General features: G+C 40.4%; 1 protein-coding gene across 12 annotated transcripts in view; it reads left to right on the top strand.

Moving 5' to 3' along the window:
- Nucleotides 1-4,561: 4,561 nt before the first annotated feature.
- Nucleotides 4,562-24,066, top strand: part of cacna1g (calcium channel, voltage-dependent, T type, alpha 1G subunit) — a 192,798-nt gene continuing 173,293 nt past the window's right edge. For all 12 annotated transcript variants that reach the window (XM_075457857.1, XM_075457861.1, XM_075457856.1 and 9 more), the window contains exon 1: nucleotides 4,562-4,668. In XM_075457857.1, coding sequence (XP_075313972.1) covers nucleotides 4,576-4,668 — 93 coding nt within the window. In that variant the 5' untranslated portion in view covers nucleotides 4,562-4,575. The remainder of the gene's footprint in view (nucleotides 4,669-24,066) is intronic.

Below are 24,066 nucleotides of genomic sequence, written 5' to 3'. Positions count from 1 at the left end.
GGTGCCATGTTCTTCGAATTTTCCTTTCAACATTTTCAGTACTACACCGCAGCAATATCCTTGACCTTTTTGGAGACCTCCTTGGGCTTCATTGTGCCGCTCCTAGGTGATGTCCATTGGTTAGAGGTGTTCCAAATCCTGGAACCTCCAACAACTAGTGTGCATATATATTGTCCTTAGGAGTGTGGTTGTTTGTCTTGTTTGTCTCTGTGTAGCCCTGTGATGGACTGGCGGCCTGTCCAGGGTGTACCCCGCCTCTTGCCCGATAACCGCTGGAAAAGGCTCCAGCCCAACCGACGGATTTTGCGGGTATAGAAAATGGATGGATGGATGGATAATCGGTAGACTAGATCTGAATTAAGTTTTCATATAAAAAGAAAAAACATTTGTAATGTGCTGTGCACAGTTCACATCCAAAAAGCAATGTTTGTATACCTGCAGAGAGTCTTGAGATATACTGTGATGTGCTTCATGTACAGTTGAGTTGTGATTAATGTGAAACAAGTATAGTATGTAAACAGCAGTCTGCAACAACCACTCACCAGGGAGCACTTCAGGTTAAATCCTTTCATATGAGCCATCTGTTCATATGTAATGACGAGCTGCAAACCACAGCAAAGTGGAATGAGGTAACACTGATACTATGATAGCATTTCAAGTATCTGTCACCGTAAAGGTAGGGCCTGTCAGGACGGTTTACAATGGTTTCATTGGTGTGAATTTAAGTGTCAAAACTTACCAAAGTTGCACTAAATAACTCCAGCTTCCAGCTCATTTACTCTGTCACAGTTGATGAATCATCTGATCTGAGTGACTTCAGGCTCTCAGCTTTGTGTCAGTATTTTTAGAATAGATAAATACTCTTTCACATTTTACCTCGCTAATACTTTCCAGAGTGCCTCTTTGCACTCAAAATGACATCAGTTCTTGGTGTCATGTTTTCCAAAAGATGATTGATATATTATAGATTCGGCTTCATGTTGATGGGATTACATCACTTTGTCACATCCGATTTGTCAGCTGTTGCTTTCATGCTGTGAATCTACTATTCTGTCACATCCCAAAGTAGCTCAATTGGATTCCGATCAGGTGACAGGATGGTAGTGATTGAGCTTACCATTGGCAGATGGCAAACTACAGTCCATAAAGGGACACAAACTTTCAGCAACAATACTCAGACAGGCTGCAGTATTAACTGTTTGCGAAAAGTGCTTACAGATCTGACAGATAGTTTGCTGGAGAAGGTACTTGGGTCAAATGATACACAAACTGAACTTTTTAGCCATCGCGGGATGGGCTGAGTGGAATACAAACGCAACACCTCTCATCACCCGAGAACACATCCACATAGTGAAACATGCCAGTCCATGAATGTGTTATTTACATCAAATTCTGACCCGTTGTAGATTAATATTGTACATGAGGGATTGTAACAAGGTAATGATAAAAAACGAATTAGAAAATAGTGTTGCACACCTATTCCATATGCATTTCACTTGATTGACATTTCAGCCACCAGGGGTCCGTTTCACGTAGCAGGTTCAACCAACTCTGAGTCTATTCCTGATCTCTGAGTTAATCTACTCTGAGATAGAAAACCCTGGGTTTTCGGTTCCACAAACGCTGATTTGAGTGAGGTTAATCAACTCTGAGTAAGTTCACCTTGAGTTTAGCGCGTGCACCACAACTTTAAAAAGCCAGCATCAATGGAGCCCCGATTCGACGAGTCACCTTGGCAACGGGGAAGAGGAGGGGCTACGTTTTTCACCAACCTCGAATTGGAAATCTTAATGCGCTCATACGGCGAGTTTCAATACGTTTTTAGAAATAAGTGCAACACCGTTGCAGCAGCAAAAGTGTAAGTTTAAATGTAGTCCTTTGCAATCACAATAATATTACAGGGAAACTGCTTGAATGGTAGCCCATTCATTTATTTCATTTAGGTGCAATCCCGCAGGGGAGAAGCGCTCTTGGCAGCAGTTTAAGATGAAATATAAAAACATTGTTCAAACAGGAGAGCCCCCGGCATGGAGGTACCTCATTTTGATCACGTTTTACACTGTAAAATAAATATTAAGTGGCTATTTGACTGTGCAGTTATTTTATTCCCAACATAATGCTGTTTTCACACACATAAACTATGTCTTCTCATCTATACCATCCATTATCTATACACCGCTGAATCCGTCAGTCGGGTCGCGGGGGGGCTGGAGCCTATCCCAGCGGTCAATGGGCAAGAGGCGGGGTACACCCTGGACAGGCCGCCAGTCCATCACAGGGCCACATAGAGACAAACAACCATGCACACTCACAGTCACTCCGAAGGACAATTTAGAGTCATCATCTATATCATGTTCTGTTAAAAAATTAAGCCTATTTAAACTAACACAGACTTCTACTGAGCCAACAGAAAGAAGGCAGATGCCCGTAAAACGGGTGGTGGCCACCACCTCTAATGGGAGGCCAGTGGCTGAGGGAATCCCCAGAGGGAGTCCACCCCCACGACACGAGTGCCTTTATAAAATATAATAGGCCTATATATGTCTTTTTTAAGATTATAGATACAAATATTTATTTGTCTTTTATGTCTTTTTTTTCTTTTGTCCCAACACATTCTGATGGTGCCGCTCAAAAAGATAATTGTCTGTAAATGCAAAAATCTATGCGCGGTCTGATAACCATCTCCGACGAATATTTATTTCTCTTAGCAATAATGCTGCACCTTCATCCACGGGATCGTTGTCAAAAGGACATGTTCGTGAAAAAAGTCATCTCCTACTGTGCCTAATGGACTTCTAGAAGTAGAAGAACTCGCTCTGCTGACTGAATGAATGAGGAAATCAAATGGCGTGTGTGGCTGAAAGAGGGCGGAGACAGAAAGAAACTCAAGGTTTCTTGAATAAAACCTGGTCCTGACCAGGTTAGGTTCAGAGAGTCTGTTACTCCGGTAACTGACCGTGAGGTTAAGTTACCTCTCTTTATGAAACAGGCTAGAGTTACCCCTCTTTCTCTGGTTTGTGTTACCTCCCTTTGTGAAACGGAAAACTCAGGGTTTCCCTCATTTCAGGGTTAACCAACTCAGAGTTTTCACTAAACCTGCTACGTGAAACGGACCTCAGGCCTTCAAGATCAGCACTCAGGAACCTTCTCTCATGGTGACATGACAACACTCTGCCACTAGGGTGAAGCAAACAACTCATACAGTTATAAGAACGGTAGCCAATCAGATTACCTCAAAGTGACTGACAAAAAAAACACGCAACAGATCAAAATGTTCATTTTCACCTACGATGTTGTAGTCAAATTCCCTTGTACATTTAAAAAATATATGACTAAGAATAGGTTTCTAACAGACATGCAGAAAACCGCATGTCTAAATGAATGATAATAAACAACATTATCTGAAAAATCCAATTAACGGAGGTACAGGTGTTCTTGTAAAGTGCTCTCTGAGTGTATATATCTTTGAATACAATCATACTTCTATCATTAATCCCCTTTGACTAACACTCAAAGTCAGGCTGTATTGCTTGTATGCCCATATATTTGTCATCCTTGAGAGGATGATAATACATTTAGAAAAACTTGAATCTAACCCAATGCAGATTTGCATCATTGGTGAGTTGACTGGACCAGTGCGTAGAATGAAAGTTGAAAAAACAATTCTGTTTTTCCTGCTCTTGCTTTTTTCAGTGCTGACCTGGCTTCATTATGGGTCAGCAAGACGAATGAGCATGTGGCAGATAATGCGATAAAAGACGGACAGGTCGTTTGTCCTCGCAGCCTGCGCCTTGCACACTCACATTCACACTCACACTCACAATCTCTCATGCGTGGGGACAGTACTTTTCCATGAAGAAAACACATCGCACAGTCAAACAATCACAAGGATGACAAACCGTCTATTCTGTCTAACCTTGTTAACCAGGCTGACTGCAGGGTGCCGATTCTAGCTGCAGTAGGAATCTATAATGTATGGGAGTGAAGAGAGGGGAGTGTTCGTGCATGCAGTCCCCAGTATGTGTGCAGCATCAGCATCATACTGTATGTGTTTAGTCTCACCATCGATTGGTGTCACATTGGTCAGGCTGGTGCTTAGCCTAACCGCATCAGGATTGTCTACTTTGACCCAATAACCAATCAAATTCATGGGCTTTCAAGATGTCTTCACATTCACTAACTCCCCTCTTTGTCCTACTCCATTGTCTTCTGCTTTGCCTCACACAATCTTTTCATAGTGCATATTCAGCTCCCTCACCGGCAATCTGCTCATTTACCTGCATGCCTTGCTAACAGATCTTTGCTTAAAAGTGTGAAATGGGAGCGATGACAGCCACAGGTCGGCTTCCCTATTTCATGTTTACCTGCACGGCTCATTTTATTCTGGAATATAACTTTTGTGGATGTTGAATTGAACTCAAAGAGATAACCATGCATCATTTTGTCAGATGAGGTTGGGATAATGGGGTCATTAGAGGAAATGCACATTTCTATTTCTGATAGTTGTCACTGCTAGCTGTTACCATGTGCTGTATTCCTTAACTCCTATCCTGTACATGGTTCGAACGAGCATCCATGTTGGTGATCCTGCTGAACTGTGTGACGCTGGGCATGTATCATCCCTGTGAAGACATCAACTGTGACTCAGAGAGGTGCAAGATTCTACAAGTAAGTCTCCCATTTTGCTTTCTTTAAAACAAATTCCATTACATTCCACATGTGACATTGCAAATGCCTTTGAGAAGAACCTGTGTTCAAGTCTTGAGCCAACACTCATTGCTTCAAATTTAGCTTCCAAGCAGCCAGGCATTATCGAGGTCTTTCAGAGTTTTTCTTTGACCATTGGCTGCTTTTTCACTTTTTTTCAGTCCAGTCCTCCTATCTGAACATTTTCAGAGGACTGTGTTGTTTTGTTTAAGCCACTTAACACCAGTGTTGCCATAGTTACTTTGAAACAGTAATCCGACTACTGACTACTGATTACTTCTTTAAAAAGTAACTTAGTTAAGTTACTGACTACTTGCTTTCAAAAGTAACTAAGTTAGATTACTTTTAGTTACTTTCAGCCGAGGCTGATCCCCCTCCCCTATAACATGAAAATGACTACCAGTTCTGCCAATACTCACTTTATTGACATGTATTTTAACCGGAACATCAAAAATGACACTGGCATTTGCAAACTTTTTCTTGAAATAGGCTTACATGTTTTTTAAATAAAAAAAAATAAGACAGTCTTTCTTGACTTTACTTAAAATATAAAAAAACCTCTTACGTAAAAAAGTAATACATATTGAACATCCCTTGAACCTGTAGTTGTCTAACATTAGAGCAGCAAGAAGTGGTTTTATGAAACAAAAACAGTATAAAAAAATCAAAATACTCTTTCTTCACTTCATTTAACTGAAATACTTATTACAAATTAAATGCTTTTTTGACTTCATTAAATCTAACTTAAATACTTCTTATAAAAAATAAAGTAGCGTTTCTTGACTCAATTTAACATAAACACTTCTTTTAAAAAAAAAAATACAATAGACATTCTTGACTCCATGCATTTAACTCTGATTGCATCTATTTATGAATTACGGTAACACTTAAGTTATATTGAACATGTAGTTGTCCCGCATTAGAGCAGCAAGGAGTGGTTTTACAAAACAAATCAGAACAAAACCCGTATCTGTATTTATGACTTGGCTTTTAGTTGCATTTATGCGAGAAACTGTGGAGTAACCAGTGATTCAGTGACCATCAGTCATTCACTCGCAGCGATGCAGACAAACGGACGGTCGTAACCTGCTGATAATTATTGGCCCAAGCCAGTATGACAGTCAAGTTTTTGACCGAAAAATGTCACATTTATCCACTCGTTGACCAATAAAAGTTTAAACAAACCTGATTGATCGTCAGACCCGTCGCTTTGCAGAAATGTTTGTATGCTAGTCGCCTACAACTGCAGCTGTTACTGGATTACCCAAAGCTACACCTGACGAAGTATACATAGATAAACACCCGTACACTCATTCAGATATCATAGAAGATGTAATACAGTACAAAGACGTTAACAAGTCATCTTTGAGTCATCAATTAATTTGCGACCAGGTAAGATAAACAGCTAGCTAGCCCTCTCCATAGCACTGCCTGAAACGTATATGTTATAAAGTTAGCACGAATAGCTAAACCTATCAACTATCGTCTGTGACAGGCACTGATAAAAACTGTGGTTTAGATTGGTGTATTTATTTAAAATGATTAGGGAAAGTGAGTAAAATGTAACAAATGATATCGCTGGTGTTTAACATTTTAGTGGAACAGATAGGTTTTACTGGGTAGGTAGATGTAAAACAACGAGTGACTTCAGGCGAACCCCGCTCCCGTCGCGGACACTGATATAACTCATAAGAAAACGAAATTATCCCAAATTATTTCAATACAAATGTATGGTTGTAATAATCGTGAATATATGTTGACAAAAGCCAAATATATGTTCCCCTGAAATGCAGAAATAATAACGCACGATGTTTTAGATAAGTAACTTCAATCTGACTACTATTTTTGAAATAGTAGTTGCGTTAGACTACTCGTTACTGTAAAAAGTAGTCCGACTACAGTAACACGTTACTAATTAACGCGTTACCGGCATCACTGCTTAACACTGACTTGTAAATTATCTTAGCATAAAAAAGGCACCTAACTCAAGGGATGAATCAGTGTTAGAACTCATTTTAAACTATCTTTTGGCACTTTGTCATATGAAGCCTGTTGCAAAGTCTAGTCATTTGTCCCCATTTCGTTTGTTGCGTTTATGAAAATACTCAAGAAATCATAGTTTGACAGACACAAAAAAGTAATTTTGCACCAACAAGGTGACTCCCAAAGAGCTGTTAGCAGAAAACATGGCTCATCTCAGCATGGTGTGCTGTGTGTCCTAAAAGAAGAAGTGGCAGGTATAAAAGAAAAAACCAAAAAACTATCTGCGGCAGATGAACAGTATCTGAAAATGATGTCCTTAGGAAGTAGACCATACATCCAGCAAAGACCTGACACAGGAACCGATAGATGCATCTGGACCTTCTGCTCTTCACTGAAGCCTCATCAGAAATGGTCTCCATGGAAGGGTGGCTGTCAAGAAGCCATTCTTAAGGAAGGGAAATAGGAAGAAAAGGCTGCTGAGGTATGCCAAATAACACAAGAAGTGGACTGAAAATCAGTGGCAACAGGTCGTCTGGAGGAATGAATCCTCCCCAGAGCCCGGACCTCAACATTATTGAAGCAGTGTGGGATCATCCTGACAGAGAATAGAACAAAAGGCAGCCAACATCCAAAGAAGAGCTTTGGGATGTCCTTCAAGACGCCTGGAGAACTATTCCTGAAGACTCCTTAAAGAAATGACAGAAAGCTTGTCTAAGAGGGTTCAGGCTGTGCTGAAAAATACAGGTGCTCATACCAAATATGGACTTTCAAGACTATTAGAATTGTACAAACTCTGTTTTTACCTATATACCATTTTCTATACATCTATACATTTCAATAAATTGCTGCATCCATTTCCTGTTTTGCACACTAGTCTAAATAACGTCAGCCTTCCCACTCTGAACCTCTCAGCTGCTTGTTCAACCCTGTGATAGACACTCTTTATTTCTAATATAGCGGCGAAAATTACCTCTTTTCAAGGCTGACCCAACATTTTCTACAATGGTGTTCATTTACAGCTTTTGTGAGCTTTTTGCTGCCAGGCAAATGCTTTCATCCTTTGAGCCTCACACCACTAGTTTGTCAGGCAGGCTTTTACTCATAAATTGAGGTTATTCGTGTGATGGGCGTTATTTGATTAGGTACTTCGAGAAGTGTGTACAGTAAGACCAAACGCTGTACAGCTATTATCTTTGATTGATTAGCAATCTTTGTGAGCAATAAATTGACTTTGATATAAAGAATAACTGGAGTGCCACTTTAAAGTCCACAAATAACTCAAGAGGTGTTAGCTGCCTGGAGTTCATTGCTGTTCGCACTGGAAACTGTGATCTGTCCATTGATTGAAAACTAATTTGCTGGCAAAGGGAACAACATGATAGCATTATTCACCAACACTCATTTATCTTGCTTGATCTTTATTTGATCAGACTAGTGGTGAAAGGCCTTCCACTGGAATGAGCATGGAGGAGACAAATTGACACAAACTACAGAGACGACATTGCCACACTTCAGCTCTCAAATGCTGAACGACATCAGACGTGTGCTCTGCACACTCCCTCTTTGCTTTGCAGATCACCAGCCTGGACCGGCATTATAAACAAAAGCAAAACAGGTGACAGAGAGCAGGAACACTGAAACACTGAAGTCAGTTCTGAACATTTCAATCTACAAAGCATTTATCGGCATATCTCGCCTTTGCAGCTCCCTCGGTTTGCATTAGCTGAGATGAAAAACAAACAACAGTGCCGTGTGGAGGCGTTGGCCTTAATTCACGGACGTCCTTTAACCCAACAAATACTAATGGAAGAGGATTGCCGTTCTTGTTGTAAAACACACAGGAGAGAAAACACATATTTTCTGTGTGTGACTGGGGAATGAAGCAGCGAGGCGCAGTAGAGGAGATCTGTGCTATCTGACACAGTTCATCTTGTGCAGTGAGGGGATAATGTGCTTGCAAAGTGGTCTCAAATAGATTGTACTAAGTCGTCCTATTTTCTTGTCCACTGAGTCAGTGGAATCAGCAGTTTCGTTCCAAAGTGAGACATCTATCATTTTAAAAAGCAGTGGTCATATTCCTTATATACTTACTGGGATCAGAATAAATTTACAGACCTGTAAATTTATTCTAAAACCCAGTAAGTATATATCTTTAAAAGGTCTAATTTAGACCTTTTAAAGAAAATAATTATCTAAAGTTTCCTGGAAAATGGATGGCTACTTTTCCTATTCTTTTATACAATTATAAACTATCCTTTCAGAGGAAAATGAAGGGAACGGTGAAAAAAATAGAAGAGTAGGAATAAAGAGAAGAAATGGACGGTAAAAAAAAGATGAAAGGAAAGAAGGGAAAAAGGGTCAAATATGGAAATGAAGGGGAAACCAAGTGAAAAAAAACAAAATTATAGGAAAGAATTGGGGAAGGAAGTAAAGGAAACAGGAAAAGAGCGAAAGAGCAGAAAGAAGAAACGAAAAGAAATTACAAAAGATATGAGCAACAGAGGAAACATTAGTGGACGCCTCAAGGCAATGTAATGGAAAGGAGGGAAGGAAAGGCAAAATGAGGAAAGGAAAGACGATGGGATGGGAACAGATGGGAAAGGAACCTGAAAATGAAAATATAGGTGAGGGACGAGAAAAGCAAAAGGCAGGTAACAGGAAAAGGAAAGGAAAGCAATTATAAGAGAAAGAAAATAAATCAGTAAAACGACAGATAAAAAGGGAAAGTAGGGGAGAAAAAGAGGAGAATAGAGGACAGAACAGGAGAAAATAAAAAATAAAAATGACAAAGAAAAAGGAAGCTGATAAATGTGATAGAAAAGGGGAAAATGTGACAGGAGAATATTGAGAACGTTATGTGTCGAGATAAGAAAAAAAGAAACATGAGGAACACAGAGGTAGAGGTTTGGAGCACTGTTGCTAGGGAAGCCCGGGCCCATCAACTCCTTCTATCTTCCCTTTCTCGAGGATACGAGACGTGATTTAATTCAGTGGGTCTCCTCTGTGGAGCGCAGAGGAACGTGCAGCCTCGAGGTTAAATGCATTGTTATTAATTCCTTCCTCTTTCCATTTCAGTCTCCTTGTCATCTTAAGAGATCTTCAAGGCACGTGACCTTCAAGCTAATATGTTCAGCTTTGTTTTTGATCTGTCTCACTGTCCATATCTATCTCTTTTCCTCTGTGTCTTTTACCTCCACATTTTCACTGTTCACTGTAGTGCCTCCTCACTTGTCATTGTTAGTTTATTGAAGGCTTGAGCTGACTTTAAAACCACCTGGAGCTCAATATTGACAAGCATAAGCTTTTAATGTGTGGCTAAATGATATTGCTGACTCAAAGTTGTCCAACATAGTTTAAGAGTGGTTTTAGTGCTAGCATGTTCAGTAACTAGTAGGTTACTGGGGGCTTCTCAGCTGTAAATGGGTGTATTACTCAGTGCCTTGACAGTTAAAAAAATTGAATTGCATTAGTTTAGTGTTATTTGCGGCACAAATAAAAATACATTATTTTTCTAAGAATATGGTAGAGGTTGTATGTTAAGCAGGCACCATCTCCCCTTACATAGTGACAAAGTGAAATAATTCCTAATAAACATTTTCAGGTAAGCAAAATAAAAAAACTGAAATCTCCCATTTAGAAAAAATTAAAGATCTATAATCCAATGTCTCCTGCCCTTTGGCAACCATTGGAATTTTCTATTTGGTCACTCTACAGTCTTTGCACACATGGATTTGAGCACTTTATCCCATTCTTCCAGCAGATCCTCTTTAGCGCTGTCAGATTGGAGAGGAAACGTCTGTGCCACCTTCTCCAAGCTTCTCTACACATGTACTGCAAGACTTTAGCCTATGATTTGGCCAGGCCATTTATGGACAGTCAGAGACTTCTCATGAAGCCACCCTAGTGTTGTCCAGATGTAGGCTTCAGGACATTGCGGTAATGCTCCAGATTCTGGAGAACTCTGGTGTTCTTTCAGGACGTCACTGTGTCCGGCTGTATTCATATTTCCCTCAGTTCTAGTAAGACTCTGTGTATACTGCTTATAAACATCCACAATGATGCTGCCACCACCGGGCTTCACTGTGAGGATTGAATTCATCAGGTGACGAGAGTTCCTCCCAGCTTTTTTTTAACCCATTAGGTGTCTTTTATTGAAGCCCAATCCCAATTCCTCCCCTTAGCCCCACCACTTTGCCTTACCCATTCATTTTGCATGGGTAAGGTGCTCTCAGGGATAAAGGAATAGTTGTCCCCAAGCCCTTCAGTTGGAACGTTGGTCACCATTTGATATGTGGTTGGCCACTGTTATTTGATCCTAGAAAGAAAGGGGCCAGCTTATCTTTAAGAAATACATCCAAAATCCTCATTTTAGCACAAATTGATTACAAACAAGGTCTTAAATATGTATGAAGGGAAATTTAGAAGAATAGGATTCACCTGAAAGCAGTTGAGAGCCACCAAGAAAGGTCTCAGTGGTATTTTCACCATATTATTTTTGGCAAAGATTTATTGGAGATTTTATTGTAAATTATAATTTAATTACGTACCTGACTGATCCATTAATGTTTGTATACATTCATATTTTATGCAAACACTAATGCAACTCTGATCCACAGTGGTGGTGCCTGAGCTCACGGATCACTGGCTGTGCTTAACACAGCCATCTGGGCTAATGAGGGAGCTAAAGCCTGGCATTTCCACGAGCTCCCATCTCCAGACACAGCTAATGTCTACTGTAACGATCACAGATCTCTGGAGAATGGAGGATGGAGAAACATGACCGCTGCTCGTTATGTTGGTGCTGTTGAAAGATGCTTCGTTTACAGTTTGTTTTAATGAAGCTTCAAGATCACTTTAAATACACTTAATATCAGCTGCATTAAAGCATGGTTAGATGATATGATACTTTATTACACCTCTTCTTCCTTTCCAAAGAGGAACCGCTACTCAAGTCAAGTCAGCATTTATATATCCCGATATAGCAAAATACTTAATGAGCTGTACAATATGCAGTATATTGTATCCTCTTTCCTAAAACCCAAGTTAGTTTAATAAAAAGGGTCTGATGACCACAGCCCTGTCATGTGACCTTCCTCCAACACAACTGATTAAAAAAAATGGGTTAGCTTCTCAGCTCTACAAGCTCTTCCCAAGATTGAAGACCCATTCATCTGAATCGGGTCTGCTGAAGCAGGAAAACATGGAAAACTCGACCCTGCGTGTTTCCCATGTTTTAGGTTCCTTGAAGACCAGAGCTGGAAAACACTGGCCTAACCAAATCCATAGACTTCAACTGTGAACCTACCCTTAGTGTAGTGCCATTAACTGGTCAAAGTGTTAATGGAAATGCAAGTAAACAACTATCAATGAAATAATTGATTTGTTGACCGTTTACAGTCAAGCCAGCGGGATCTGTTTGCAGAGAAACTGTAACACATCCTCTGAATAATACAATTCCGTCAGACAACCGTGTACCTAGCAATTTTTTTTAGATGTGCAAACTTGTCTGCTGATGTGATTTGGTCTTTCTGCGAATGCTAAATTGTTGACATGAGCAGAGCATAGTCCTGCAAATGGGAATTATAATTACAACCACAGGTCCATGGTGTTTGCAGCTGCAGACTAAAGAATGACTCCACAGAATGTTTGAAATAAAAATAAGTAACAGAATATTCAACAATTTAAAATAATTTCATATATCTATAATGGAGGCCAATAATGTCTGAACCTGTTTTAGTTTACTTTGATGTAATTCCATAGAGATTTGATTTGAATGTTTATCTTGAGACAATAAGCTCGTTTTCTTGCGCAGCCTGTTCTCATTCCCACCCTGTTGCATACTGATTCTTGGTCAGGAGACTGTGTGTTAGTTTTTTAACAAAGAGAATACCCCCAATGAGTCATCTTTGGATGCTCAGGGTATCCCGCTGTGTGTGTAACCGTTGCAGGATGTATTGCCATAGAGATGTGGAAAATGCAAGGGAAGCTTTCCTCAGTAAGCATTTTACCGTGTATTTTAATTTTAATGCTGAACCAATATGTCTTCCTTACTTTAATACATACTTTTAATGCACAACAAACAGCAAGGGCTATCTCCTTAACCAATATTTTATTCACAATAGAACACAAAACACATAAAATGTGGAATGTGAAACATTCTATTTCATCAAATATATTAGCTCATCTTGAATTTGATTGCAGCAACAGATCTCAAAAGTTGGGACAAGGATAATGGGCTTGAAATGGAAATTATTTAGCAGCATTAAGAATCAAAACAGTCATTAGTCATTGTAAAAATAAAAAATCAAACTCTGACTGAACGTACTACAGAGTTTGAATCACTATGTTATGTCGAGGGTGAGCAGCATCGTCTATTATGTTGAGCAGTTTTTGCAACATTTTTCTATGCATGATCAGTTCCAGGCACTCCAGAGCAGTCCCCAGCACAGCCCCCGCCTTCTTTATCAGTTTGGTTGTTTTTTTGGGGGTCACTGGCTCTGTTAATGTTGCCCCAACAGATGGCTGCAAGTAAAGGCGGTAGCATGGTTGCCGCGTCTGTCACGGCGGTGGTGGACCGTGACGTCAAAATGACGTTTCAGGCCTGGCGCTTCCCTTGAAAAGACGGCGCAGCGCGTTGTCGTGCACCAGTCGATTTTTGTAACTTGGCGGCGCCGAGCACAACGAACCGGATGGACCGATGTGAGACCAGGCTCAGTGAAGATACGTGAAGGCAAAGAAGAGGGCAGAGACTCTGTTGATGCCGGGGGCTTCAAACCTTCACCTCTTTTAACTGAATTAAAAAATTAAAATGATCCGAAAACTGCAGCAGTATCATTAATTACAGTATTCTTGCTCTTGACAGCGGCATTGTTTTCTTCTCCACTTTCGTGGTTGTAGAGTAGAGGTAACCTTCACGTAGCAGCGCCACCTCTGTGACAGAGAAAATTGCAACTACTGGCGCGCAACGACTTGCGCCACTATATAGGGTCCTATGGCGGGCACGAACTTGTGACGTCATCAACACCGCTCGCGCGAGCAGACGCGGCAACCATGCTAGAGCCTTTAGACTGTCATCACCAGCACAGGCTTGTAGAATATATTGAACATTTTGCTTCAAACATTAAAGGATCTAAGCTTCCTCAAGAAGTAGAACCTGCTCCTTTTCTTCTTGTAAACAGCCTGAGGGATGCATTTCCAGTTTAGTCTGTTGCCCTGGTGAACAACCAGGTATCTTTAGACCTCCAGCATCTTTATCTCCTAGGATGGAAATTGTGATTGCCTCTGCATGGTCCACCTTAAATCCTCAATCTTCTCATTTCACTCACAAACAGTTCCCTTTTTGTCAAGTAGACAAATTCCCATTTGCATATTAAGGCGGAACTAAAAATAAATGGCTAGAGACATCTCTGTGTGGAGGGGACACAGCCAAAAATCAATGTTGGATGCTTGTGATCCAAGAGAGGAGGCTATACAGAGGTCATTGAATTCAAAATGAGCAAATATTGTCATGACATAGTAAAAGGTCTCAGCTCCATAATTTGATATGTTTTCTACACTCTGTTGCGAATAAAATCTTTGTTGATGAGATTTACAAATCATTGCATTCTTTTTTGTTACATTCTATACAGTGTCCCAACTGGAAATGGGGTTGTGAATGTCCCAATACTGGCATCTCTGCCATTTAAAGGAGCCAGAAATGGAACCATCAACACGACACTTGGCAGACAAGCTCCTCTATCAAAGCCTCTTTAACCTTTATGTATAATTCCGTTGCCAAACAGAAAATAGATCACTGCTTTGTTTTTTAGTGCCCCTCTAACAATTTATCCCTTTTGGAAGACAAACCTTGGGGGAAGTTTGTGATACAGGAGACGGCACATCCGAGAGTACTTCATCTCAAGGAAAAAGTAGATGATTTGTTCGATAAAGTAGTTTCAAAGCAGTGCCAAACTCCTTCTCTCTCAGTAGCAGCTTTCATGTTAAGGATTGTCTCCTTTTTTTTTCAAAGGAACATTTTCTTGTCTGTACAGTACAGCGCACTCTCCAACCCCCCCACCTACACCCAAGGCAGTTACAGTACTATATGATGTCTGTCTATGGGAAGCGAATAATTTTGTTGCCATTACAATTAAAACAGTGGATTTTGAGTCAGTGTGCCTCTGTTACATGGTACAAATGCAGGAGCTCGCAGGCCTTCGTAGAAAAATACACACACCAGCACCATCAGGGTGAGGAAAACGCCAGACTGTGTGCATCCATGTTTGGGCGCTCGGCTGATGTGAATGGTGGTGATTGTGCTCACAATATTATCTCCCTCCACCTGTGAGGAGAGAGTCTCAGCTGAATGGCAGATTGCAGTTAGCCTGCTCCATTGTCCTCGCCACATGAGGCATGAGCTGCCTTCACCAGTATGTATGGCTGTTCGCCTGCCTACCTGTCTGTCTGTCTGTGTGCATTTGCATGTGTGTGCGCATGTGATGAAAGCAACTGACCCCGATGATAATGGCATTCAGGACTTGTGACAGGCAAAATAAGCATACATAGTGGCTGAGATTTATTTTTGGGAAAGGGTGCAAGGAAATGTTTTGACAGAAGTGATGGCGTCTGTTTCAGCCAAAGAAAAAAACAACAGAGTATGCACACCTTGTAGACTGTCTGTTCACATTTGCTCTAATAACAGTCATCAGCAGAGGTAGAATTAATTTAGATTGCACTCAGGCTCCATCAGTTTGCTCTGAGAGATGTTTCAAAAGTTAGCTTCAAAGAAAAACTATCTTTTTTTTTAATGGTGATCAATCCAACTCTAAAGGCTAGGAAGAAATGGGGTTCAGGGAGGTAAAAGTGTTGGAATCCTTCTACCTTTGCTGTTGTTTTAGAGGTCTGGCCTGCAAGAAATCCTCCCCTAGGGAGCAAGTGATGAGCTCACATTGCTGGCAGCTGCGAGTGAAGCATAAATCTTAAATTTGTTGCAAGCTCTAGCCATGAAAGGCGAAGTTGAACAGACAAAGGAGACAATATCCAAACAAAAAACGTCAAGTTCTGCAGCAGATCCAAAGAAGAAGATGCACACTGCGTGACTGAACCCTGGGATCCAAAAACATAATGCCATGTTCAGGCTGACAAAAGCTGGAAAGTTGTAGGAATTCAAGCTAAACTTCTGGAGTGTCATCCACTGTCACAAGGAAATGGGATATTTTTAGCAATACCAGTTGATTGCTAATAAGTATTGCATATAATAAGTATTGCAATATAATTATAATAAGTAATTAAAGCCTTTTTGGAATAAATTCCAAACCCCAAATCTGATAATCTTAGGTGATTTTAACTTGACATTCTCTTCTTTAATGTAACTTTTGTGGCTCAATCTTTCATGCCCTCAGCCTTTGTTGTAGAGTACATTTTTTGACTCTGAACATAATCACAGAAATTAGCAACATGGAACAATCATTTTGCTAACTACATAAAAGGCGTCACCATTCTGAGGGCACTTGCAGTCTGATCATTTTTTCATGCTGCTTTAAGATTTGTGAGGGTAACTTCCTTGGAACTCAACAGCAGCAGAATTCCCTGCAGGCCATTGTAAGGACACTGGGAAGTATTTTCAATTTGACGCTTAGCCGTATTTATTCAAGTATGCAGACAACATCAACTCATAGTTTCTGTAACTTGTGATTAAGTTTAAGGCTCTCTGCCATTGTGTCCTAAATATTCATAAAAAAAATTTTCTTTGACGAGTTAGATTCATACTTATGCTAATTTCAAGTTTCATCTACTGTATGCTATGTAGAAGAAAAACATGGTAAAACAGTTAAAACCTTATGCTAACCTTATGCTAACGCTACCAAGCTAATACTGAAGGTTAATATTGCACAATGGATGCATCGGTTCTGTCTTGTTGACAGCTGAGGTTATTGAAATGGACACTTGGGCCTGCACCCATCCAAGTTTACAGGGATTTTTTTAATCGAACTTGCAGATTCTTTTTATTTCAAAGCTACTGTAACATAAACTGTACAATCATAACCCAACCGATAAGCCCTGAAATAAATTAGTGACTGAGTTTTATTTATATTCAAATATCTGATATCTTCTGGAACTCCTCCCAATGAGTAATGCAAGCATGTGTCTCATTCTACTCATCCGACGGGACCCAGGGTAACCTTTCCAACCAACTCTAGAGGAATGTCCCATATAATTTTGCAAATAATCTGCAATTTTCTTTTTTTCTCCCTTAGAATTCAGCCAAGCCTTTAAAGCCAAATACACGCGATGTCGTGACAGATCATAAAATGCCTATATCGGTCTAAAGACAAGTTTCTACAAATTTTACAATTAAGGCTTAAAAATTTTACAGTTAGCTACATTTTCCCCAATCGCTTCTCTACTATGACATGCTTCCCATCTTGTTACTGATGCCACTTCCTCTCCACTCCTCTCATGACATGATTATGTTAATGATTAATGTCAGTTGCCACCCTTGACCACCTGACACCACTCTTGACATTCTGACCTTCAAATGACAGATCACTACCATTTTGCACAATCTCTTCCACAGTCTTTTCGCTTTCTCATCTAACTTTTCTACTTTGGTCCAAAACTGTTGTGATTTTCAAAACTAGATGGTTATATTTAGAAAGCTATACATTGTCACAGACTATTCATCACATCACATGATACAACGCTACCCAACACAAAACAACAAAATCGTCATCTCTCATTTTTAAGCTTTCCTGATGTTTATGTACCTAAAATTCATGAAGCAAAGACCGAAAGCATATAAAAGTCCGGATCCCAGTCACAACTCTTGAGACAGTTTATTTGGGCTTTATCATGGTCTCCAATAAGCTTTTTACCTCTTCAATTTACAACATTAGGTACACATTTTTCTTGTGAACCTGCGGATCAGGATTGCAAAGACAAGTTACAGGTGGGATTTAACAATCCATGAACATGTCAAATAGAACTAAACTTAATTGAAAAACATTTGGAGCAAACCCTAAATGTCAGGGTACTGTACAATTTCACGTGCAGAATAAATTGTTATTGTTTCTCTAAGGTTGCCAGGACTAGCTAACATCTAAACCTCCAAAATTTCAAATTCAGAGCAAAAGGGGTGTTACTACTCATGTTTTTTTAATCAAATACAAACATTTTGACGCAGTTATATTGTCTATAAAGGGGGATAACAAAAAGCTTATCATGTCTATGGTTTGTCATAACATTGTGAATTAAAATCATACACAGAAATCTAACATATGTATACACTGCAAACCCATATTTCCAGTTGTCTCTGTGAACAACAGCAATCCTTTTGGATCGCTCCTCTTAACCTCTTAGAATATCACAGATCTTCTCGACATCTTTCTGAATCTGTTGGTGCAGGCAATTGCACAACAGCTGGAGTATTTTTGTGGTCAAACAGTCTGCAGCCATTGAATCATCTGTCATTTTGCCTCTCAGTGGCTAAAACTGGGCATAAACCGAGTACAGTCACATTTCAAATGACATCACGTGCATTCCCAAAAGAAAAACTATACTTGAAGGTAATTTTTGTACATTTTAGCTTTTAAGGAGTTTTGTCCAGCCTCCTAAAAGAAAATCAAAAGAAGTTAAAAAAAAAAAAAAAAAAGTCCATACTGAAACCACTGCACTGCATCAATGAAGTGTTCAGGTTAGTGGTCAAGGTGAGCAGCCGCACTTCCTGGTTAGCCGTTGTTGTTTTGCTCTTCATCTTGGGGGATAGTCGCAGTTCTGTTAATCTTTTACCTTCAGTGGTCTCTGCTCTGATGCAAAAACACATGCTGGCATGCCGATCATTTGCAGGAATGCTTCTGATCGCCATTGCTCGTCAGGAACTGCTGCACTGCGAGGTGTCACGTTGTATTTGATAACTGCTGCTGAGGGTTTGTGTGTAAAGCCGGATTTACAGTTGACGTGTCTGTCACGGCGGTGGCGGACCGTGACGTCAAAATGACGTTTCAGGCATGGCGCTTCCCTTGAAAAGACGGCGCAGCGCGTTGTTGTGCGCCAGTCGATTTTTGTAACTTGGCTGCGCCGAAAATGACAAACCGGATGGACCAATGTGAGACCAGGCTCAGTCAGGAGGTGCGTTTGTACAGGCAGCTGTACGAAACTGCAGTGAAACAGCACAGGGAGCACGTAAACTCCCAAAACTGGTGCACAGAGATTGGCAGAACTTTGGGGAAAGAGGGAGAGTTCTGTAAGAATGTGTGGAAGAAGCTACGAGAAAGATACATGAAGGCAAAGAAGAGGGCAGAGACTCTGTTGATGCCGGGGGCTTCAAACTTTCACCTCTATTAACTGAAATAAAAAATTAAAATTATCCGAATACTGCAGCAGTATCATTAATGACAGTATTCCTGCTCTTGACAGTGGCATTGTTTTCTTCTCCACTTTCGTCGTTGTAGAATAGCGGTAACCTTCACGTAGCAGCGCCACCTCTGTGACGGAGAAAATTGCAACTACTGGCGCGCATCGGCTTATATATTGCGGGCACGAAATCGTGACGTCATCAACACCGCTTGCGCTAGCAGACGCGGCAACCATGCTAGAGCCTTAACCGATGATGTGTCATTAGGGAGCGTTTTAAGTGCACTCAGCATTAGTGATTAAGTGCACTTAGAAACATAAAAGCTGTGGTGATGAGAAGGTGTGTGATGTTGACACTCGCTCCGATGACAGGACACACGGCAAACATTAACATGCTGTATGGGCCTGGCTAACGTGTGTTTACCCATGTTCTCTGGCAATGTGACTAGTAACGTGGGCGTTCTGCTGAGTTGGAATGTGTTATCAAGAAGGGAAAAAGAGACGATGTGTGATTGTTTAAAATCTCTCCATACATTGATGCTGGGTGTGAGTCCATAGAAGGCACATAAAAAATTATGCTTTCAGCACACACGCACATGCACACACCCAAATGGACTGGACGATTATCCACTCTCACTCTGCTGCGTGCACACAGCGAGATACGGATGGAGACATAATCACAGTAATAGGGGAGCGATAGGACTTCCCCCGTGAGAAAGCAGGAGGCAGTGCGAGAAAAAGAAGAGAGGGAGGCAAAGATGAGATGGATGGATGTCGGTGGAGACGGCAGCAGCAGCAGGAGGAGGGCATGCACTGCAGCAGGAATCTCATCCAGATTTAGTTTAGTGAGGGAAGACGAGAATAAAAGAGCGGATAAAAAAGACTCTAAGGCTAAAAGATTAGGTTTTACTGCAAGATTACTTGTACTAAGACGATGAAACAAAATTTAACAGTACAGTTTATCTTCAGTTTCTTTCTGTGAGCAGTGGAGTCCTGTTGTCAAGTGATACTGCTCATTAAATTCACAATAAAATACCATAAATGTACCATTCTTCTCTTGCCCGGCTGTCAAATAAAAAACAAAGCCTGCGTTATGGGATTCATTTAAAAAAAAAAAGCCGTGGCCAGGCTACAGACACCACTGTCACACTCACTGAACATAATGTCCACATTTGGATACGTTTTGTTCATTTATTTTTTACTTCATAGCGAAAATAATCCCATGCACATGGTTGGTTTTATGAAGCTTTTACCATGGTTGATATAAGCAGTCTGTGTCTGGTAAGTTTTTACAGAACCCGTCTGGTGCACAGGAAGCGAAAGCTTTTCCAAATCTGGCAGGAGCGACGTTGGCTTGTTTGGAACAAAAATAAGAGGAGTGTTACCTGCCACCTACACAGATTAAAACGAGACTGTACACCATAGCCAAAACTCTGTCACTGACAGACGATCTCTTGCAAATGCTCACCAAACTACAGCGATTAAGTCTGTAAGCAACAGCAACACATTGACAAGCTGATTGAAAAGCTTGCTTCTTTAAGCTATGAAATACCCATTTAATAGCTTCAGTTATCCAAAGAATCCAAAGAATATTGTTTAACCATTCATTACACTATCTGATTCATAGCTTTCTTTTGCTTCAGCAGTATTTTTGCAGATTCACCCGCAACTGTTTCAGAGGATTAGGGTTAATCATCACTACCCTTCCTATTGTCATTTGTAATTTCACACTTTGGTGACAGACACGCAAAGTTTAAAGTACAACTTGCAGGTTAACGATCCAAGTTACTTAATGTGTGGGGACATAAAGCAAGAGCAAGATTGTGGTAACAGATTTTGTACATTTAAAAAAAACAAAAAAAACAGCACAGAATGAGGGAGAGAGCGGTCAAGCAAGGATGAGTTTTAACAATAAGAAATACGTATCAACACGTTTTAATGCTGAATCGATACAAAATGCAAACTAACAAGCAGGCTAATAGGTGTTAGAGAGACCAGGATAGGACAAGGATTTGGAAAAGGTAGTTCATTTGTGGTGCGATAACCAGTGGAGAACTCATCTTGTGTGCTAGTGAGTTAGCAACATTAGCTAACAAGTGGTAAGTTTTTCATAATACTGCAGAGTTTGCCATAACATGTGGAAGACTTTTAGTTATATATTACAGACTTTATAATTAAGCGCAACTATGTTTTACAGTACAGAGTTCCCTTCCTTGTATCAAAGCACTCCATCAGTGTTTGTTCCTCATCCTTGTAAACTAGTGTTCGAGCAACCTGATGCAGATGGAGAATAACAATTTCAGCGGCTGCATGGAGTTACAATAACAGCTCTAAGTTATTACTGTCACATGAATCTGGCCTCTGCATCCAATCTGGAACTCCTTAAAATCCCTGGTTACATGATCCTTCTATCTAAAATCAGTGCCACACAGCTTCATCAGGGAAGTCTTGTCTTTTCACCTGCACAAACTGCATCCAGCCAGGAACATTAGCCTCTTTGAATAAAGAAAAAAAAACGTGGACCCCGTGTCCTTTTTGGAACCTGCACTAATGAGGTCAAGAAAAACCAACCGACTTTATCAGAACTACAAAAAAAAATCAGTTTTGCAAAGCTTGTCTGAACGGTGATTAAGCCTGATTGACTTTTTAATTTTGGTTTCTTACAATGCGTCTTTGTAAATATATCAAAGTTTTCACAAAACTCATTCTCTAAATCTACACTGCATTCTGAAGCTGTGGATGGTAAAAATTTGGGATTGTTGTGAGCAGTGAGCTGTTCAGAACAGGTCACTAGTGTCAGCTCCCTCAGAGACGAGCATGTGTGTTAGGCTCCTCTGATCTCCCACAGGGACAAACAACCAGCGAACCATTGAGACCAGACAAACAAAGAGTGACACAAAGTTTCATTTGAGTACATACTCAGCCCAAAGGGAAACCCTAAGTGGCTTCCACCTTAGCCTGTGATTGATGATGTTGCGTCCACACAGCTGCTGCTGTAAGTTGGGACATCGAAATGGATCTGTGTTCCGCTGGGTTGTGTGACATGTTTCACGCTCTGATGATGTCTGATACGACTTTCTGAGAATCAATATCCCGATCACAGAGCCCGTGTTACCATGTGCTGCTCCACCAGTGGGATCGCCTCAGGCCTGGTCCTGTTGACTTGGATGAATTCAAAGTCCCAGCTGTGTGCAGGGAAAGAGCGTGTCTGTGTGCTCATTTGGAGCAATTGCACAGAGAAAGGTTGAGCTGGTTGACATCAGCTCAATATCAGTTTAGAGCCTCTGAAGGCTTAGCCCCATATGTTACTGCATAAATGAGCTCTATACTGTATGCATAATTGTGTGTGTACTCTTGTCTTCATGCATGTGCATGTATGTGTTGGAGGTTTTGTGTGTTTGAAAGAATAAAGAAAATGTCCCCATCATCCGAAATGCCTTATGCCATTTTCTCATATCATAGGCTCTGCAGGCTTAAGATAATGCAAAATAGATGAGTAGCTACTGCTCAACAGAGGCAAGAGAATTAGGTCCTTCATGAAAGAAAATAGAAAATAGATTGAAAGATGGAAAATTAGAGGAGAAACACTGCAATCATTTAGGGCTCAGCATGGTGGAAGAGCTTCTCTATTTTACACAACACTCACTTTCTCTGCATCTTGAGTTGTAACATCTGTCAGTTGATGGACTTGGATATTTTTAACAGGCTTTTGCTGCTCTGGAATCCATCATGAATGCTACAGTTTGCAAAGCAGTTGTTGAGGAGCTGACAACTAACAAGAACAGTGTTTTTTGTTGTTTTTTTCCAACTCTTCTATGTGCAGACAAATCAGATGTGATATATACTTTGGTCCAGTTTTAAAATCTGTCTTTTGGGTATATCAACACATGGTAGAAATGTATCAATTGATTGGAATGATACGTTTTATAGGAGTCCTTAATGAAAATGAAAAAACTACTAAGCCAAATTTTAAGAATCTTGATGGAGAGATGGAACATGAGCAAAGGAAGAATCCAATACATTTTGGGTCAAGCACGGACTGGAGAGGGCGCGCACGTTTCACAGGCGCGCATGATCTGGAGACCTGGCGACGCGCACCTAAACATGACGTTCACATGCATATAGGGAAGTGGGTGGTGTTTTTTGAATTTGTTTGAAGCCCTGATGAAGGCCATTGCAGGCCGAAACATGTTGGCAATTTTATCTGTTCTACTATGAACTAGCTCAGTTTAATTAAAAGCTTTTTAACAAAGAAGAAGAGTGCCTTGGATATCTTCATACCTTTGTGACTAATAAGTCTAACCAAAGAGCACCTTTGCACAACTGAATTGAACGCCGAAGCCCTCTGACCTACCCTCTTTGTCTGAGACATTTTGGGTCAGATCAGGAAGAATTTCATTAGAATTGTCAAATCTTCCCTCATATATTCATCCTTGGACACAAACCTTTGGAAAGCAAGGTGAGACTGGGTCTCTACAGCGGTGCAGTGCATTTGTTTATCAGTGAAGAAACACACAACAATAAAGACAACTTTATTTACAGCAAAACATGGTGGAGGTTCTATCATGCTGTGGGGCTGCTTTGCTATCACTGGAACTCTAAGCTTTTAATTCATTAAAAGAGGTTTTGAGAAGTTTTAACAAGGTGTTTCATATCAACGCAAACGTAAAATCTATCTTGCCTGATAACTGATATGAAGGGGAATGTATCAGGTCTTTATGCAGGACTTTCAGTATGTTTACATACACTGTTTAGTTTAGCTACCATTAGTTTGACCTGGCTATTTAATTGGATCGCAGTTTTTGTCCCCGTAAACATGCACAAGAGGGGAATCAAGTTGTTGACATAAGTATGTTGGATTGCACCACCCATTCCGACATACAAACATCCCGCCATTCCAAAAAGCAAACGTCCCACCATTCCGACAAGGCTTTCCATATAAGGAATTATTCAGCACTTATTTAGCAACTTTTTGGATATGATAAATAAATGCACTTGTTTTCATGCTTTCTGCTCCGCTCTTCCAAATGGGATTGGTTATGTGAC

The sequence above is a fragment of the Odontesthes bonariensis genome, chromosome 23 (genome assembly GCF_027942865.1).
Source record: "Odontesthes bonariensis isolate fOdoBon6 chromosome 23, fOdoBon6.hap1, whole genome shotgun sequence".
Taxonomy (NCBI): Eukaryota; Metazoa; Chordata; class Actinopteri; order Atheriniformes; family Atherinopsidae; genus Odontesthes; species Odontesthes bonariensis.
This window is presented reverse-complemented; position numbering and strand designations above follow the sequence as displayed.